General features: G+C 36.5%; 1 protein-coding gene across 2 annotated transcripts in view; it reads right to left on the bottom strand.

Annotated features, from left to right (window-relative positions):
• Positions 1–21,359, bottom strand: part of SPEF2 (sperm flagellar 2) — a 74,747-nt gene that overhangs the window by 45,022 nt on the left and 8,366 nt on the right. For both annotated transcript variants that reach the window (XM_075078728.1, XM_075078727.1), the window contains exons 4-14: positions 21,027–21,197; positions 19,329–19,469; positions 18,210–18,289; positions 17,115–17,331; positions 11,438–11,626; positions 10,087–10,274; positions 8,194–8,362; positions 4,365–4,581; positions 3,787–3,917; positions 3,490–3,568; positions 254–327 (exon numbers count right to left, since the gene is read on the bottom strand). In XM_075078728.1, the coding sequence (XP_074934829.1) occupies positions 254–327; positions 3,490–3,568; positions 3,787–3,917; positions 4,365–4,581; positions 8,194–8,362; positions 10,087–10,274; positions 11,438–11,626; positions 17,115–17,331; positions 18,210–18,289; positions 19,329–19,469; positions 21,027–21,197 (1,656 nt within the window). The remainder of the gene's footprint in view (positions 1–253; positions 328–3,489; positions 3,569–3,786; positions 3,918–4,364; positions 4,582–8,193; positions 8,363–10,086; positions 10,275–11,437; positions 11,627–17,114; positions 17,332–18,209; positions 18,290–19,328; positions 19,470–21,026; positions 21,198–21,359) is intronic.

Here is a 21,359-nt window from a genome sequence, read left to right on the forward strand (position 1 = left end):
TGGAAAGTACCATATCCTATATAAATATGAGATTTCACAAGAAGATATAGAAATTCAACAATATGTACAACTCCAACCAACACACACAAGAATAGATTTTCATAATAAACTCTTTTTGTATTTCATATAGAAAATGCTTGTAGTGAGGTCAGTAAATTAATTCAGAAAGATGAAAGGGTGTCACCACTTAAGTAATTTAACCATTTTAACAAATGCATGTTTAGAAAGTAGAAGCTAAAATTGCATTACAAACCTTGGATAGACCATCCTGACTGTTTTCTGTTTTAAGTTCTTTCCCAGATGGATCCTTTCTGACAGGAAAATTGCCTAAAATAAGTACATTATAAAGTCTCACAATTCTAATACTATAATATTTATTACTATTTATAAATAATAAGTCTATGTCTCATTATTGTTCTTTGAACAAATCAATATAGAAGTTATACACAATTGTTAGAATCATAGGATCATTGATTAGTTCAGGTTGGAAGCAACTTCTGGAGGTCACTTAGTTCAAGTTTAACCTTCTGCTCAAAGTGGCATAAGTTAAAAGGTCAGACTAGGTTGCTAGTAGTTTACCCAGTGTGATCTTGAAAACCTCCAAGGCTGGAGACACACTACCTCGCCAGGCAGTTTATTTCAATGCTTGATGATTCTCATGGGGAAAATGCCTTCTCTCATGTCTAGTCAGAAGGACAACAAGAAGGGCTTTTACAGGTATCTCCACAGCAAAAGGAATGCTAGGGAAATGTGGGCCTGCTGAGAGAGACATGCAAAAGACTGAAGTATCCCAAGCCCCTGAGACTAGCAGGAAAGTCTGCAGCAAGAAAGATTTACCCTTGGTGAAAGAGGATCATCTTAGGAAACATTCAAATAAACTGGAAATACACAAGCCCATGGGACCTTAATGCATATATCCAGACATGCTGAGGAACCTGGCCAATGTCATTGCTAGGCCACTCTCAATAATCTTTGAAAGGTCCTCGTGATTAGGGAGATTCCTAGGACTAGAAAAATGCAACTGCTACTCCTTTCTTCAAGGAAACCATGAAGGGGGAACTGAGGCTGTATAAGCCAGTCAGCCTTACCTCAGTCCCTAGGAACTGATGTAGCAAATAAGCATGGAAACCATTTCCAAGTATATTAAGAAAGACAACTGGGGAAACTGCAATCACCTAAATAAGCCCACTACCATTACCTAAAACCCGCCAATCCCCCCGAGTCTCAGGAAATGGGCCAGCAGCCAAAGACACAATATACAAAAACCACCACATACCACCCAAATGAACCATAAACAGCACTAAGGCCACAAAAGAAGCCCCCAAACTCAACAACCACCTGCACCCTACAACGGAAGCTAACACTAGCCCCACCACCCCATAATATGGAGAAGGATTAGACACAACTGCTAACCCCCCAAAACAAAGCACAACCCCCAAAAAAGCACAAAATAGGTCACAGCAATTCCTGCTTGGCCTTTCTCCAAGCTCTGTGGCCCAAAAAGCTGCCGTTGTAAGCCCAACCACACGAACCTCATAACAGACCCCCCCACCCCCTGCCACAGCCCAAACCTCTCCTTATCTAAGTATTTATATAACTCTATGTATTATTGTACATTCATTTATATCCCCCATTGTACATTATATGAAGTTCTAGAGATTCATTTAATGCATGTTCTTCACACATCAAGATTTACTTGGGTATAAATTGTTTTCTCCCCTGGTTGCAGAAGGGAGAATCATGCCCAACTAACCTCATAACCTTCTACAGTAAGGCAGCAGGCTCAGTGGTTGAGAGATCAGCGTACAGTGTTTACATTGGCTTTTGACACTGACTTCCTTAACATTCTCATAGACAAACTCATGAAGTATGGGCTAGATAAGTGGACAGTGAGACAGACTGAAAACTGGCTGAACTGCCAGGCTCAAGGGGTTGTGATCAGCAGTGTGAAGTGCAGCTGATGGTCAGTGATCAGTGGTGTAGTCCAAGCACTGATTCTGAGACCAATACTGTTTAACATCTCCATTAATGACTTGCACGATGACACAGAGTGCACCGTCAGCAAGTTTTCAGATGATACAAAACTAGAAGGAGTGGTAGATACCACAGATGGTTATGCTGCCCTTCAGAGGGACCTTGATGGGCTGGAGAAAAGGGCTGACAGGAAGCTCAGAAGTTCAGCAACCGGAAATCCTTCTGGTGAGGAAATCCCCGTGCCTTCAGTATCAGCTGTGGGCCTGAAAGCAGCTTTGCAGATACGGGCCTGGAGGTCCTGGAGGAGAACAAGTTGACCATGAGCCAGCAATGTGCCCTTGCAGCAAAGAAGACCAACAGCACCCTGGACCTCATTAAGAAGATATGGCACTGGTGAGACCACATCTGGAGTGCTGTGTCCAGTGCAAGAAAGACATGGATGTATTGGAGCAGGTCCAGACAAAGGCCCTGATGATTACCAAGGTCTGGGAGTATCTGATATATGAGGAGAGTCTGAAAGCTGGGACCGTTCAGCCTGGAGAATGAAGGCCTGAGGGGAATCTTATTGATGTGTAGAAATATCTGGGGTGGGGAGGGGAGTAAAGAAAACAGAGACAGACTCTTCTTAGTGGAGCAAAGTAAAATGTCAAAAGGCAACAAACTGAAACACAGGAAATTCCATCAAAACATACAAATATTAACTGTAAGGGTTACATAATATTGGAACATACTGCTCAGTGAGGTTGTGGAGTCTCCAGCCTTGGAGATGTTCAGCATCCATCTGAACATAGTCCTGAACAACCTGCAGTATGACCCTGCTTAGAGGAGGAGGACTGGACTAGATGATCTCCAGAGGTCCCTTCCACCCTCAAACATTCTGTGATTCTGAGTTTAGGTGGCTGAGCCCAGTGTCAGTTCCTTTGTTGATAAGATCTGATGTAAAGAAAGGTAAAGTGAGGGGAGGTGAGGGCTTGCCCTTCCTTCCTTTGGAAGCTGCTTTTAAGCTGAAGCTCTAGTCCTGAACTGACTGCGCTACATTACAGCTGTGTAGCAGCCATGTCTGCACTCTGTATCCTGTCTCCTTGATTCTGACCCTGATCCGCGTCTGCTGACTTGAGTTCCCAGCTTGACCTCAGACTTGCTTCATAGGCAGAATTGCTGCGTTATCACCAGAGGCTCACACTGATCAATGTCTCTGGTCCTGATAGTGACCCTGACTTCAGTCAGTATTCTCACTCTTTGTCGGTGAATGTTGGTGCTTCCTGCTTTGCTATTGCCCTCATCACCTAGCTCACCTTCCTTCATGGAGCAGCCTGCACTTGCTTCTCCAAGACAGTAGGGTTGGGTGGAAACAGGAAACAGGAAATAATGGAAACTACTGTGAAAACTCAGATGTCATGGATACTACCTCCAATGTACACAAGAAATGGGAACTGCCATTTAAATCTAATACAATAGGAATTAAAGTTAAATTTTATAAATATATACACACATATAATTAAAGTATATACACACCTTTAGCTCCATTGATAGGTGTTTCTGTTTGGAGTTTCTTCAGAACTTTCAGTGGTGATTCTGACAAGTTCTTCTGGACCTTGTATGAATTACGAAATGAAATGTCTTAGAAAGGAAACTACATATTACAGGAAAAACAAGCCTGTCAATTCAAGCTGACTCTTGAAGTCTTGCAGTTCAAAACTTAGAATTAAGTTTGAAATTGTGTAAAAAATTGAAACAATATGCTTTCTTCCTTATATATTTCATTCTAATCTCCCTGTGGGAACCAAACCCAAAATTAACAAAAATGCTTACTTCATTTTGTTCTCTAGAACCCTCTGCTTCTTGTGGAATCAGATTGTGTTCACTTTCCATTTCATTTTTAAGAAAAGCTTGGATAGCCTCCTGAACCAGAGCATCAACAGATAGTACCTGAATATTGCAAGCTAATACACAAAAAAATTAGATAACTTTACAGTTTGAGTTGAGAATACATACAGAGAGACTATTACTGGCCATTAAATTAATTACTTTGGGCTTTTGATGTAAGTTGTTTCCACTGTCTCTTCACTGTAACCACCCCAGTATGCATCTACAATCATATAGCTATCTTGCTAGTGTCTTCTATAACAAACATCCCCAGAGAAGTCTCAATCAAATCCTCAATGCAGAACTGATACTATATTAACACTGCATTCAAGTTCAGGTGTTTTTAATCTTATTTTGGAAGATAAAGAATGAATGACTTGCAACCAATCTCTGAATAATATGGATGTATTTGAGGTTCAAGGATTAGTAATGCAAGGATTTGCCCATACAATTTTCATTTTAGGAGTGGGATTTTAGTGCAAATAAACATTTTTAAAACTTCTAGGAAAAAAGAAATTCTCTACCTTTTTCAATATACTTTACACAGGTAGTTTTTCCACTTAAAACTTTTCCCAAAATGCATCCCTTGATAAGAAATGGAGGAAATACACATGGTGAAGATTTGGGTTCTGGAGGATAGAAAATCTCCCTCAGTCTACGAAGCACATGACCCAATATGTTATTAAGAGGAGGTTTGTTTTCACTGTTCTCTTCAGCTGGGCACCATTCCCCTGTCATACTCTGTATAAATGACAAATTACCAAATAATTTGTAAATATGCCTTCTCCTTCATCTTTCCAGATATATGTATTCATAGACAAACACAATACATACAATCACCAAATCTGAATAGTACTAAATAATAAAATATTTTTAGACTAGGCACTTGTTAAAAGCTATAATTATTTCATAATCATCAAGCATTTATTGATATTCACTAATACCTAGTTGAAAGATGCAAGTGCTCCTACAACCATTTTCATAGATTCCTAGAATCATTTCTTTTGTTCCATAAACACCAAAAATCACTTCACCAATACCACAGGATGAATCAGTAGCAGATATTTGGAATAGAAGCCTAGTATCCTAACATTCAGCATTCTAAAAAATGGACAACATTATTGCCCAGTATCATTTACAAGTCTCCAAAAATTTTTATGGACAAAGATTTAATATATATATATATATATATATATATATATATATTTGCCTAACACACAATCGATAGAGAGAAAAAAAAACAAAACAAACAGTCCAAAACAAACCCAAAACAAACAAAACACCTAATAATTTGAACAATTCTACGGGAAAGAAATACTGAGTAGAATACCAGTTCATCTACTCTGAGACCAATATAAATTTATCAGTGTTATGAGTTACCAGCATACAGCTTAAAGAGGTTTTGCTGGTAAAGATACTCTTAGTGGCAATCAAATTGGAAGAAAGATAAGAATGAAGGATGTAGTCAAAAGAATTGAACACAGAATTGTGCTTTTGCCACTCTAATATATACTCTACCGGTATTGGATCTTATAACACTATGAAAGTCCTGATGTGCAGTTTGTGCTATGAGAAGCTAAAAGAGAACATCTTAGTATGCAGGAAATCCTAGTCCTGTATTAATTATTTGATTGCAGGCTACCAAACAGCTGTTTGGAAGATATGTGGATTAATAATATTCCCAATTAGATTCTAGCTTGTCACCTCATTTGGGGTGCACAATAAAGGGTTGAGAGGCAAAGTCAAATGTTTCAGCAAGAGAAATTCCAACTAGGAAAAAAAATGAAGAAAAAAAATTTTCAAAGTGAAGGTGGTAAAGCACAAGAACAGGTTGCACAAAAAGTCTGTGGAATATCTATCCTTGGGAATACTTGGAAGCTGACCAGAGAAGCTGCTGAGCAACCTTATCCAATTCAGAAGTTGGCCCTGCTTTGAGCAAAGAGGCTCAACTAAATGACCTCCACACCCCTTTCAATCAAAGCAATTGTATCATTCTATAAACTAAATATTTAATAATCTTCTACAGAATCAACCAGTTTTGAAGTTTACTGAAAGATAATTATTTGAATTCATGTTCCAGGTAGAATATGCAACCTTTTCCTGAAGTTAATACCGTGAATGATATATTGCCACAACATATATTCTACTAACAGAACTTGATCAGTGTTGACTTTCAACAAATGTGCATTAGACAGACTAACAGAATGTAACTTATTATTACTCTAAATGAAAATATCACCTATTTTTAATCAGTAAAAACAAACAAAATCTTTTCGAGTTGCATAATATCCCTCTCTAATATATCTCAGAAAACATACTTCTTGAAATGTAATTAAAAAGACATGCTTAAAAAACCCAAATCCTTGTCTTACCTGAACCATTCTTCCCTAAACATATAAGTAGAGATAGAACAGTTGTTTAAAATTCTATCAGATTTGTAGGAAAAATGAATGCCATACAGAATGGGCTCCCCATTCAAAGTAGTCACCTTTCAGATTTCTTGCCCTTTTAACCAGAATATTGCTAGACTGTACCTCTCTTGAGCTAAAGTAGCTTACCTGTTAGAAATAAGTTTTCAGGTATCCAGGTAAGAGTTATATAACTCCTGGTGAACACTCCTGATCGAAACTGGAAATTATTTGATATTTTGAGCAGTGCCTACTGTTACAATTGTTTTAGCTGATTCCATTAATGCATTAAGTGATTGGCCAGAACTGATGATGTGGTAGTTTCCAAATATTTTCAAGCTCAATCTAGTGTGGGCTGTGTAACTGACTGATTGCACTGTGTTTTGTTTTTGTATTTTATCAAACATATTTGACACTTTTAGTCAGTATTCCTAAAGTAAGCTTAGTATTCTTGAGAGATGCCAAATTGCTTGTGCTGGGCTTTTTTTTCAAGGGTTAAGAAAATCAGCAAACTTTGCCAGAATGCCCTGTCAATACACTTTTATCTAGAAGCAATATTCTGAAGGTATTAGCTGTTCACTTAGGTTTTTGGAATATGTAAGTATGATTTGGTGCTAACAATTTCACATGTCATATGATACCAGCTTTTGATTAATACTAGTTCAGAAAGGCAGACAACTAACAACATCTGGAAAAAAAATGGTTATGTGAATGTGCATTTGAAAGAGACTGGTAGCAAAAAAGAGGCTTTAAAAGACTCATTAAATGTTTGTGACCTTCACTGCCCTTACATTTAGAGAAGACTACTGAGACATTGTAATATAAAGAACAATATGACTGAAAAACATAATTTTTCATTACTGCTCCCCACTGTTTCCTGCCTGTCTGGCCTGTATGTCCTCCCTGCGGGCCTTTTTTCACCTAAAGAAAGTGATCATGAAATTAATTACATGATTTTATATGGTCTGAACAAGGATCTTATATAGAGATAAATCAGAGAAATGTATGTTAAGATTGAAACCAAGGTAAATTGAGCTCTCAGGCATTCACCACAAAAACTCATAACTAACATTTATACTTGTTGCAAAAGAAAATGTACCAATTGTTTCAATTTGTGGATAGAAGTACATATATACTGTAGTTACAATTTCCCAACAAGTCAAACACAGGTTATTTGCCATGATTTTGCCATATTCTAGTTAAACAGATTATTTGAGAAGGCTAAATATGTGGCAGTTTTTGGTTTTTTTTTCAAAGAAAAGCATCATTAATGTAATTTGGAAAAAAATTGTACAACACATTCCAGCAGGGAAACATTCATCCTTCATCTTTCACCTGTGAAATTACATTAACATATCAAAAAGCTAAAGAAAAGTTTTAAGGCACCCTGAAAAATAGTTACTTGTATTCTAACAGAAGGCTAACAAAGATGTCAGGCATTTTTAACAATTTTCACAAACATTAGCATCTTAAAATAAATAGATCATTCAAACCAATAAATATTGTTAGAAAGCTTTCACTCAAAATTGCTGAAATTGACTATCAGGTTTTGTAACAGATACAGCAATTTTACTTGCTTTTGCTGGCTCATGTCTGTTGCATTTTCAAATGTGGCAGCATTACCCACATTTTCAAATTCCAATTAGCTGAAAATTAATTGCATTGCAATTATCATGTTGGTCATATGAACTCAAGAGAGAAATATAATCGTTATTATGTAGAAGAATGAAATTATAACAGTGTTTTAAAATTGCATGAGTTCTCCAGTGCTACTAATATAAAATATAGCCATATCTTTCATATAGAACCTCAGACAATGAAAATACATGTCAATATCTGATATCAGAAATAAGTAAACGAACAAAATGAAATATCACAAGAAAACGTTTATGGTTATGAAAAATCAAGGTGTATTATCTTCCATTGTCTCATCAGTTTGATTTACCTTGTATTCACCATAATCTTTTTCATCTAACAGATTCATTTTATTCAGCTCTATAAGTTGTTCTGGGCTTGGTTCATTTGGCAACGGTTGAATTGAGGCTTGTTCATACATTGGTTTCCCATTAAAAAAGAATTCCTTCCAATCAAGCATCAGTTTTAATGGAATTCTGCTGCAGAAATAATAATTTAAAAAAAAGTAGAATGAGTTCCAAAACAAAAATTATCGGGGTTAGATATTTGAGGACAGTGGACCCAAATTTAAAAGAATCACAATCATGAAACAAGCATATGCTAAACTAGATATAGTTTGTAATACTTCAATTATTAGAGCTTTTTATAAGTGCTTCGTTACTTATATGACAGCCATAGGCACTTGTAGGCTTCATTATTTTCACAAATGTGTCATCGCACATTATTTGGCTAGCAGAGCTGTGCAGTTTTCCTATAGCTGTTTTTCCCTGCTCCAAAATATTCTTCTCTTTTGTGGGGTAAAGCTTCCTCTCACCAAAAATCTAAAGAATTTTTTCCTGGAACCTAAAATTAATTTAGAATTATATGAGTAATTAAACTAATTTTTTTCTTTTAGAAAGGAAAAATATTAATATGAAACATCATGACAGAATGCATATAGTAGCAAGATATATGCAAACAGGATGCTGACATACGTCACATTGGAATTCTATGGCTGTTAAAGCAACAATATAAATAACAGCTTAAAATTAACCGATGGCCAAAATGAAATTTTCTACTATTTCCTAAGGTTACATCAATTTTTACTGTCTTGGGTTTTTAGTAATGACTGTAGAGAGAGCTGAGTGTTACAGCTTTAAATAGACTCTGCAAGTGCTGTTCGAAAATAATTGAATACTTACTGTTTGTATTCTGCACAATGACATACACAGAAGGACAGACAAAGCATACCTTCAGTGGCAGTAAATGCAGATACAACCTTGATATACATACTTTGGAAAGATATTTCAAGTATCTGTACATATTGTGCACCACTCAGTACAAGCAAATGTGACACTAGCTTACACTGGAACCATGACTGTGTCAGACAATGAAATCATCAAATCACCACTAAACCGTGTCTAGGCTGACTATTTTATCATGTACTTACTGGACCTAAAGTTATGTAATTTCCATAAAACATAATCATATGTATTTCATATGGTTACAGCTTTATTATTTTAACATACAGTTATACTCAAAGGCAATGAAGATTTTGGCATACTTTCTAATGCTGTAAGCCTTACCCCATAGTCTAATCACTGAATAGTAATAAAAGAACAACAGCAACAACACCCCAACCTGTGGTTTTGGAAACAAACCTACAGCGCAGGCACTTGGAGGTTACTGCCTTTTTAGGACCTTCTCAGAAACTCTGTGCAATGAGGGCACGTCAGAAGAGGGAATCAGAGCATGTAGGGCTTGGAAAATTTTGGACTGAGTTGCTATGTTTAGGACAGTCCAGCAGTTTGGTATAGGAAGTTCATTCTATTCTATTTATACTACACTTCAGCTAGTGTTCAGCAAGTGGTACAATCTAGAATGAGATGAACAACACTTAGTTTTTCACTTTTAAACTAAGGAATTTGTTCATATAAAGGGAAATCAGTAGTTCCACAAGCTGTAGAACTAGTGGATCTTGGTCTCCTAAGGCTTCAAGTTAGTTGAGTTTTCAAGAAATTATGCTAAGGCTTTACCATTAGTAAACCCTGTATTACACAACAGTGAATCCTCACACAAAAGTAATACCATAATCTCCCACCCAAAGTAATTGGAGCTGTTCTGTAAGATATCTGAGAGTCTCCGTGCTTAAACCAGTCTGAATAATGAAGCCTAACAGCTACCTACCAGCTGTTATTTTTGCCTAAACAGATACCATACTCACTTGTTTGTCAGTAGATGATATTCTCCTACTTTTGTTGACAAATCAATTATTTGGTTGATCACTTCCCAACATATAGAATAATGCTTTTTATAACGTGCTTGAGCTCTTTCAATGGCAATTTTCTCATTACGTTCTCTTTCTTTGATAATTTCTTCTTCATTATAAATTTTTTCTTGTTTTGCAAGAGCCTAGAATTTATTTTTAAAGAGTGAATATGAGACAGCAAAGAAAATGAAAGCACAGAAGCGTGCAGTCCTGGAGAAGAAAATGAGCTTACTCATTTAAGTCAAGAAATGAAAACATCTAGATTCTCACCAGAGTTGGATAGCCAACCAGCAGAATAACACACAGACAAATCTAAACATTTTTATTCTTTCTATAAATTCCAGTTTGTTTGCTTTCTAACTGCTAAAAAATAATGAAATAAAGGAGAAATAAATTACTTCTTTCATGACAAACAAATTTAGAACATATTTAGTGCTTAGGGAGCACGGACACATGAAATGATGCTGTCTACTCCTCCTAAGGAACAACTATGCAGATGCATTGGTAAAGGCTTAGTTCCACTGAAACCCACAATGGAATACTCAGTTTAGAATATGTGATAAGTAATTTAAATTACAAGACTCTGATCTGCAAATAATTTCCTATTTTTGATGCTGTTCAATCTTTGAGAAAGATTTCTGATCATGGTAGAAATTTATCAGCAGCTCCTGTGATAGTGTGCTCTTTTTGGCCAAAAGCATGTTGTAATCAATACCTATAGCTGCTGATTACATAGGACTCCAGCTGCATTGGAGGATTTGGAGCTGCTTATCATTTTTGGCAGGAGCAAAATAAGATTTCTAACATCACATTATGTCCTACTATAAGCATAGCACTTGGCAGTTTGCCACAGGATTATGAGTCCTTTTAATTTACTAATCAACTCCAAGCTCCAAGGTAGAAATTAGCACTCATGAATGAAACTCCTCCAGCATTTGTCACAAAAGGATGTTAACAGATTATATCTAAAGGAAATTAAAAACACGATTCTTGAAAAATTTTGTTATTAATTGTCTTTGTCACTTTGCCTCTGCAAGATTATGTCTTTTAAATTCATCATAGGGTTGTTTTCCTACAAAGTTAAAATTAGTTTGGAAGAAAAGATCAAAATTAGACTTTAAATTGTTTGGCTTTATCCCTTTTTAACTTAGCTGTAACTTTGAACATAGAAGAATATATTCATCATTAAATCACCCTGTCCCTAGAAAAGTCCTAAGTTCTACCAGCTGACAATACAAATTCCAGTTTATAATGAGAAGGCACTGTAACAGTCCTGCAGCACTTAAGCTAGCAAATAATCTTTTACCGCTTCTCTATCAAGAGCTTCCTGGAACTCTTTCAGTCGTCTTTCTTCATATTGTCTTTCCCTGAAAATTCTGTTTTGCCTTAACACCTCTTTTTCATGTCGAACATGCATGAGCTGAACAGCAATTCTCCGCTCCTGCTGAGATTGTCTCATTAGTCTGTAAATAAGTTGCTCCTCGCGGTAAGCCTCCTGAAACATAAAAATTAATAATATTAAGCACAGATTATATATTATTTCATAGACAAGTCATCAGTGTCTCATATGAGAAATACAAGTGGAGTCATACAACAGCATTTACCTGCTCATTTGATACATAAATCCAGAATAACTGATAAGTACTATTTCTGTAAATTATGTAAGAATTGTAGAAGTACAGAAATAAATTCTAAACATGTCTTAACTGAGGTACTCAGTAAAAATACATTTGTTCAGATTAACTCAACTTTAACATGGATATTTCCTGCGTGCAAAGAAACAGCAGCATATTTCTAATAAATGCTTCTGCGTATAAAGATACACCTTTCCTCAAATCATTAACTCATCCCTGCTCTTCACCAGTCCTCATTCTCAGCCGTACTCTGCTGGATCCTTGATCAGTCTATTCTTCTACAGGTTTGAACTTTTTCCTTTTTTCTTGGGATTTGGGTAATTCCCAGGAGACTGGGAATATGAGGAAACGTTCAGAACAGAGGAAAATGCAAGACTTCTAGGTAACCATTTCAGTGTTCTTACTGAGAAATGAACAGAATCCCTTACTTGGTACTCTAAGAACTCATTCTGAACCATTGCTTGAAGCATTGTAGATGTGCACAGACACTTTGAAGGCTGTGGACTGTTACTTTTCAAAGTACTTGTCAAAACATAATAGTATATTCTCACTACTACACTTCTGTGGGTTGTTCTTGGTATCTAAACTAATGCCTAACCTAACCTAAAGCTTTGCCTCACTACTTTCACAGTTCAGAACTACTACTGAGTTCTAAGCAAAAGCATCAGCTTGTCTTTCAAACCCCATTGCCAAATGCTACTCCTACAGCAGATTTTAGAGGAAAATTCTAATTCCTTGGACATTTCTTTCAGATGCAGCAAAAATCCTGTGAAATGTATTCAAATTTAAGGACCTAAATTGGGAACTGATCTGAAGATTTAAAATTCATTTTTCTAAGAAAGGAGGAAGAGGTAAATCCGGTTAGTAGGAGTATGGAAAATGAACCAAAACAGAGTTATCACTTCTCTTCTAATCTTGTTCATTTTCCATCAGCTGTTTCTGACAGAGAGGACAGAACACATTATATAAATTCACATATAAATGAAAAATCAAACTTTATTACATATTATTGTCCTATTTATGAAAGAACTCTACAAAGTGCTCTAAATCTGTGCTACACAATACAATCGGGACATCTGTAATAGATTTCTAACACAAAGCTGCAAAACATGGCTATTTGAACTGCAGTAATAAGAGCAGCAGCTTTCTAATTAATTTAGACCTTCAATGTTGATGTTAGGAAGAAGCCAACGTTTTTCAAAAAAACTCTTCCCATATTTTTAAGTTCCTTTCTTTTTACAATTGCTGGCAATAAAGTACATTCCAATTAAATACTGGTGACTGGAAAACACTAAGGTGATATAAAAATCCCTCAACATTTTGCTTATTTTAGCCACTGCATAATAGTTCTAATGGCAAAGATGTGGGCATCCCAGGCTTTAATCCCAGAGTGCTTCATCCGCACACAATATTGTCTCTCTACAAAGGTTATCACAAAATGAGGATCTAATTTTGAATGTGTTCTGTTTTGTACTCTATTTGTAGTGTACTGTTTGTACACTATTTTTCTACACACAGAATTATCATCATGCATGCAACTGAAATGGAAAACAATGCAATAGTAACAACTCTATATGTCCTTTATATTTTCATATTCACGCTATGTGTCATTTGATATAGTTCAGGTGACAAAATTTTCCAATAGCACTGCCTAATGAGGAGTTAATCTGTCCTTTTGTTTCTTACATTCATGAAGCCAAGGCATTAAAAGAGATATGATGTCCTTTGCTGCCTCAGTTCTATCCACTGCTTCTTGGGACTTAGCATTTCATTAAGATTTCAAAGAACAGTAGAGGATGCACAGACTTTGCTTCCTATTACAAGTAAATATCATTCATTGTTTTCTTCAGTTGCAACTGCTTATCCTCAACCACAGCAATAAGTGCTCCACCGAAGGAATACAGATCTTTAAATCCTAAATCACAAGGGATTGAAGGAGCCACCCTAACAGAGTGGTCATTTGTGATACTCAAACCATCAATCCTATGGTGCAAATAGTTGGCCCAGTGAGAAATCAAAGCACCTCATCTAGGTGAATGCACTCTTCATATAAAGGAAATGGGAAGATGCTCCTTCAGAACACTTCAGAGCAGCGAAAAGAGACTGTTTCTTTTTTAACTGAAGGGTAGAGAATGTCAATTTTCTAAGTGATCAGACATTTTGACATGATGAGTAGCCTAAAAAAAGCCAGAAGGAACTTTCTGAGGAACAAGAATATATGAAAAGACAACTAACTCAGAGCTACATGATAAATTAGGATTCAGAACACCAAACTCATAATTTCAAAAAGGATGCTTATTGGTTAGGGGAGTGAAGCATTGGTTGCTATTTTTCATACAAACAGGAATGGACAAAGTACTAAAACATAAGGTTGAAAAGTTTTGAAACTTCTGGGCATGCTAGGAGACAAAATAAAAATGGTAGCACAATTTTTTGACGTAACAATTTACATCAGCTTCTTCACAGAGGTCTGTAAAGTGTCTGAAGAAAACATAAATACTGTAAATGGGACATCTTGGTAATCATTTGAAAAATTACTACTGAGAAAGCATAATAGAGACTTTTTCAGTTTATCTACTTGAGACAACAGTGGCATCCAGTGGCCAAACGTTAATGTGGTTATGTTTCATGTTGTTCATACACAATTACTGTATCACATTTTTCTATCTTTCTATTTCCTTATTTAATTTACATACAAATGAAACAATTCTGTCCTGTGCTGTAGTCATAAAATTTATGAACAAAACTTATGGCTTAGCATACATAGATCTATTTGGTTGACAAGCAATAATCTAGTAACTATTCATTCCCCCTCCCATTTTCATCTTCTCAGTTCATGGCTGATGGTAACCTCTTCCTGACAACTTTTTAAATTCAGAGAGATAAAATCTGAACAGCACATTTAAAAATGGGAAAAAACCTGGCAGGATGGCTGAGCCCAGAGAGCTGTGGTGAGTGGAGTTAAATCCAGTTGGTGGCCGATCACAAGCTGTGTTCCCCAGGGCTCAGTGTTGGGGCCAGTTCTCTTTAAGATCCCTATCAATGATCTGGATGAGGTGATCGAGTGCACCCTCAGTCAGTTTGCAGGCAACACCAAATTGGATGGGAGTGTTGATCTGCTTGAGAGTATGAAGGGTCTGCAGAGGGATCTGGACAGGCTGGATCGATGGATTGAGGTCAACTGTATGAGGCCAAGTGCTGGCTCTTGCACTTGGGTCACAACAAGCCCATGCAGCACTACAGGCTTGGGGAAGAGCAGCTGGAAAGCTGCCCAGTGGAAAAGGACCTGGGGGTGTTGGTTGACAGCCGCTGAACGTGAGCCAGCAGTGTGCCCAGGTGGCCGAGAAGCCCAACAGCATCCTGCCTTGTATCCGGAATTGTGTTGCCAACAGGAGTACCTGTACTCAGCACTGGTGAGGCCGCATCTTGAATACGGTGTTTAGTTTTGGTCCCTCACTACGAGGGACATTGAGGTTCTGAGCATGTCCAGAGAAGGGCAACGAAGCTGGAGAAGGGTCTGGAGTCTTATGATGAGTGGCTGAGGGAACCGGGGTTGTTTAGTCTGGAGAAGAGCAGGCTGACGGGAGACCTTATCGCTCTCTACAACTACCTGAAAGGAGGTTGTATTGAGGTGGGTGTTGGTCTCTTCTCCCAAGCAACTGGCAATAGGGCAAGAGGAAATGGCCTCAAGCTGTGTCAGGGGAGGTTTGGATTGAATATTATGAAAAATTTCTTTACTGAAAGAGTTGTCAGGCATTGGAACCAGCTGCCCAGAGGGGTGGTGGTCACCATCTCCGGAGGTCTTAAAAAACCGTGTAAACATGACACTTCAGGGCATGGTTCAGTAGACATGGTAGTGTTGGGTTGACGGTTGGACTTGATGATCCTAGAGGACTTTTCCAACTTTAAAGATTCTATGATTCTATGAAATAATGAGTACTTATGAAGAATACTTTGTTGAAAGGGTGGGGATCAAGGATTCAGTTGGGATGAAGCTATGTTACTGTCAAACATTTTCAACTCCTGCCTATGAAAATCTGACTGGCATCACCCTGTGCTCCACACAGAGGAGCGTCATGTAATTGTAAAGCATTTCTTCTCCCAGGCTCCAACTTCTAGGTTGCCAAAACTCAGAAATTTCAACAAGGTTCTTTTAGTAGACATTTATACGTATGGACATGAAACACACTAAAGCACTCTGAAGGGATGAAATTAATTTGACTTTAAATGATCCTGTGCCTTCCTTTCAAGCTTTATGCAGTGTAAGTAAAAATCTGACCCTAATATCTACAAGAAAGCTATAGAGTCAGCCTGCAAATCCTTTCTTGTGCAATGTCTAATGGAAGGAGAAAGCAATTTTCAACTAGTTTTTTTTTTTTTTAAAGAAAATATGTCACTTGGCATCACACTTCTCTTAAGTCAAGCAACATCTAATTATATAATTTCATACTTTTGCTTTTCAGAGATGCCACACATCTGAAGTGCTATTACTACACAACAGCAGTGGTTACAGGCTCAGCTGTACTGGGTTCAACACATATGATCTAAGCTAAGGACTCACAGTGCAATACTAACAAGAAAGATAACTAGAAATCAGAGAAACCCAGTAAGCTACAAGGCTCTGCTTTGATATAATCATTACGAAAGAAGATCTGTGAAGTCAGTAATCTAAGAGCTGCTTTCTGAATCAGGATGTCTGAGGAGGAATGTGAAAAGCCTTGTGCTTTATGGGAAAGGATTCAAATGGAAAAACCTGCAACATCCATTTTTAGACACAACACAGACATCCTCCAGAGACACACCTTTTATTCCATAATACATCAAAAATCAAAGCTCTAATCTGCAAAATAAGTGTTTTCTGTCTTCATATCAACCAGCACAACTATTTCAAAATTCATCCAGTCCAGATCAAAAATTTCACGACATATTTGTAAATACAGGTTTTCAGACAGGGAATGCCATGTTTGTTGTTCCTTAATATGTGTCTTCTTCAGAACCAGTATACATTTTGATAATTTAAAGTTCAATTTTGGGGAGGGGTTGGGAGGGTGGGAAATAGAAGGCAGGTCTTCAATGGATTTTTAGTAATCTTAGCTCTGCTGCCTTCATTTGATCCTTTATGATTTATAAGGATGAAGGTGGTGAGAAAGGATGGACAACCTTCCATATTTCTCAAGGAAAGACAAAGGTTGGCATAGAAGTTATTTTCAGAGATAAGTGTATATACCTCCCTTTATCCCCTCCAAATTTTATTCAACCCTCCAAAAATACTGTTCTTTTATATTTGCAAGGAAATTTTTAGATTACTAATTGAGCATGGGTTATACACTTCAGCATACTTTTTCTCACCTCTTCAGCTTCATGTGTTGTTAACTGTTCCATTAGCATTTTTCGTCGTCTCTTTTCTCTTTGTTCTCTAGCAATTGTATCTTCCTCTAACTGTTTTTGAATTTTCCTTATATATTCATCATCTGAATAAATATTTAACAGCTCTGTTGCTGTCTGTGCTGTAGTTTCTAGAGTTGTTTCTTGCAACTTCTGTGTTTGCAATGATTCCTGTACATTGCTGATTGAAAGGATTAAAAAGGTTACTGACTTTATAGGAATCATGGTTCTTAGAGGTGTTTTCATGCAGATCCCTATATAGTTACATGCAAGCCTGACAAATGCAGAATAACACTTTTTGTGGACACTGTGGCTACTTCTTGATGCTTTTGTGCCCCACAATGACCACTAAGTCTAGAGGAGGGCTCAAGCACTGACTTGAGCCAACTGTCAATTTGCCAAGTTCTGCAGAAACAAGAAATTAGGATGGCTCACAGAATATCACAGAAAGATGGGTAACTCTTCAATATATCCATACACTCTGAGTGCAGTTTTTCAGAGTTATTAATCACAGGTTGTTCATACACAGAAGTATCCACAGCAGTATGCATGAGTGCCACCTTTTCTGAGTGTGGTATACATATCACTAAAGGTGACAGAATGACTACTACTTAAAATTATTCATAAATAAATCAATATACAAACAAGCCTAAGGAGAAAGGTTACTTCTCTGTATTTTCTTTGAAATGTGTTACTGTGTATGTACATCCACAACCATTCTCATCTCTCTGCAAGTAACTGACCTTACTAACTCAATGACCAAAATGAACAGAGAAAAAGAGATGCACTTTTTGTCCTTTGTTGCTGCATACATGGCAAAAAGGAGAGAAGGAAGCTTGAGCCATCTCTACTACAACTAAAGGTAAGGTAAAAACACTGTGACGGTGCTGGAGCTGGAATATTTGCTGTGCTGGTGGGACAATCACTCAAAGGACAATCATGGTGTAAACTAAACAAGCCATTACATTTTCATCAAGTATCTGTCTACACAGACAGTAGGCACCTGAGGTAGGGTCCTGTCTAATATTAACAATCTAATATCATTAACAATCTGGTTACCTGTCAGTGACTTGGCTGTGTACTGCAGAGGCATTTCCTGCCACAGACTCCTCAAACTTTTTAATCTCCTTGTATGTGTCCTGAAGAAATAGCACAAAATTTAGTGTTTTTCTTTTCTCTTCACAAAGCATCATAAGCAATGTTCAACAGACTAAGTATTAGGCAATTTTTATGTTATGTTAGTACAGTGGAAATATTTACACTGAAAATATTTTAAGCATCAGCTAGATCAAGAAAAATGGTAAGACTATTTCCTTCTTCTACCTTTCATTTCCTTCCTCCCTCCCCTGTTCCTAGCTATACCTATGTGCACCAGCCAGAAAATCCTAAGATTTTGCAGCTGTTCATTCTGCAGGATAATTCTGATTTTACATAGGAGTCTAGTAGTTTATATAATTCCCACTATTCAGGGGTATGAAACAAGATATTCAGGGCTATGATCTGCTTTAGATTTAGTAGCTTGAATTCATCCCTGACAGTTACTCAAGCAACTATGTTCCTACACTCTACATTTAAATGCATCTGTCGCAGTTGCACACTTGTAAAAACTGGTAACATTTGTACTCCTGATGACAATACAATCCATGAACTGTAAGATTACAATCCAAGTACTTTTCAGCACTAAATGATACAGATTTTTTTTTATTGCTACATTGCCATCACCTCCTGAATCAATCTAAGACTATTGTCAGTTTCATCTGTTACTAACATTTTTGATCAAGCAGACAGTTTTGTAGTGTGTTACAGAAGAGTTCATACATTATGGTGCAAAATATCATGCAGAAATGAGAAGGAAACATTACAGCTTTTATTTTGCATATTCTACTCAGTAGACTAGAAGCTAAAATACTGTCAGCAATTAAATCAGCACCTTCCTATGGTATTTATTTAACTTTCTCTCATATCCAACAGATTTTTACTAAGTAACAAATGCAGAATCATGATCATATTAATATTTAGCCCAGTTTTCACTGGTTAGGTCTACTATAGCATTTTAGCAGTTACATCCGCAGCTTTTGAATGGTGCAAGTAAAGTATTTGTACGTGTAAATGCTCACAGATATCATATGTTTTGCAAGTTCATATAATTAACATTAAAAGAATATAGATGATAGTTACCTCTGCTTCTCTTTTCTTCTTTAAGAATTTTTTTGCTTCATTAGCTTTTATGGTGTGGCTTGGTGTTGGCTTTGGAATCTGTATAATGGCTGCATGAATCTTGGCCATTATTTCATTTTGTCTCCTTCTTCCAATGCGATGCTGAAGATTCAACATCTTTTGTTCAGACACTTGAGTTCAAACAAAATACACCATATGGCCCTAATACACTATCGATATATCTATGAAGTAAGTGTAATTAAGCTGTAAGGAAAAAAATCTTCCACGAAGAAAGTAGAAAAGTTTATCAGGCTCCAGGCTTGAGCAAATGACTTTTTCTTTCTTTCTTTCTTTTTATTTTTATTGCCATGAAAACAAAAAATTCCTTATCTGTTGTCCACAGTTAAATCTTGTCTTAAGAATATTCTCAGCTACTGTACTACTCATAAACCACCATTTTTAAATCCAGAAGTACATGCTGTAAAGTTCATTTTAAAGTAGTATTCTACATTATGAATAATTTATCAGCTTAGGAATATTCTAATATATGTTCCTAATATTTGAGGATGAAGATATATTTTTAAGTGCCATTATCAAAAAATGGTACACCTATATATGCTATGTCTGCATTAGCAAATAGTATGGTGCAATAGAAGCACATCTCTAAAGAACAGTTTGTGCTCAGTGCCTAGTAGGCATTTAAGAGCTTGTATTAAATCCTAGCTCTAGTATGGTACCTGTTTCAGGTCAGAATTCAGCACAGGAACTGAGAATAGCAGTTTCCTGGTACAGTAACTGAGAATACTATTAGGTAATATTACTGCTGGGCAATGAGTTTCAGATGATCAAGAAGTAACAAACATTTAAACTACACTAGTTAAAAGTACACTACAGATACATGCAGTTAAAGGTAGAATTGAGTGGGGGAAAAAGGTTTTACAAAGGGTGAAAGATTGTTAAAAACTAAATATGTAATATATCAAATAAGATATTGACTTTCTTTTAAATTTTTATTTTAATTATTTGGATATTGCTTGTATTTTCTTTTCTAGATATATGAAGGGACTTCTTTTTCATTCCTGTTCACGCAGCAGCAATAGAACAGCTAAATAACCACAGCAAGACCCTCTTCCTCTAATTAGCCACATAAAACACATCTCAAATTAGTCAACTTCGTTTTCATTTTGGTCCAACACACCTTGGATAGCTGGCCAGTTACTCTATATAAACTAAAGGCTTCCCTTTGAATGAGTGTTCCCCTATCTTAAGAAATTAGTTTCTCTTTTTTATGTTAGCAGAACAGCTACACAGAGCTACAAGGTGTTCTGAGGCCATACCCACTACAGGTCCCCTTCCCTGCGTCTTTTTGCTACTTTTGAACAATGCTTCACCTTTTCTTCACAAATGAAGAATGTCACAAACCTCTTTTACAAGAACTCCTTAAACACATATGGTTGTGGAATCCACACTTTGTCTTCAAATGTGTAAATATTTTCCATGCAGGAAAAATATGCAAATACTTTCAATTTAACATTAAATTATTTTTAAATATTAATTAAATGTTAATGATTGCCATGCATACTCCTTTTCTTTGTTTTTGTATAAACATGACAGCATAGCACAGAATTAACAGGCATTCACACTGTCATTAACTAACTCATTACATACATGACCTTAAGAAAAGATTTCTTCAGAAGTCTACAAAAAGTAAGTAGTCACCTTTTCCATGTCATGGGCTCTTTGTTCCTCTCGGAGCTTCTGAACTTTCTGTTCTTCTACAATACGTATACGAGCTATTTTATCTTCTATTGCTTTAGCTTTTATTTCAAAATTCTCTGAAATCTGGTGTAGCTGTAAATCAGCCTGACGTGGTGTTAAAGTTTTCAAACGCTAAAATTATACATCAAGCAATGAAGAGTCAGAAAAAGAAGAAACATATTTAAATATGATAATTTTGTAATAGTCATTTCACACTGTGCTTTCCTGTGTTAATGTACACAGAACAACATCTAAACATGGTTGAATATTTTTCAAAAAAACAGGACTAAATCC

This window comes from Phalacrocorax aristotelis, chromosome Z (assembly GCF_949628215.1).
Source record: "Phalacrocorax aristotelis chromosome Z, bGulAri2.1, whole genome shotgun sequence".
NCBI lineage: Eukaryota > Metazoa > Chordata > Aves > Suliformes > Phalacrocoracidae > Phalacrocorax > Phalacrocorax aristotelis.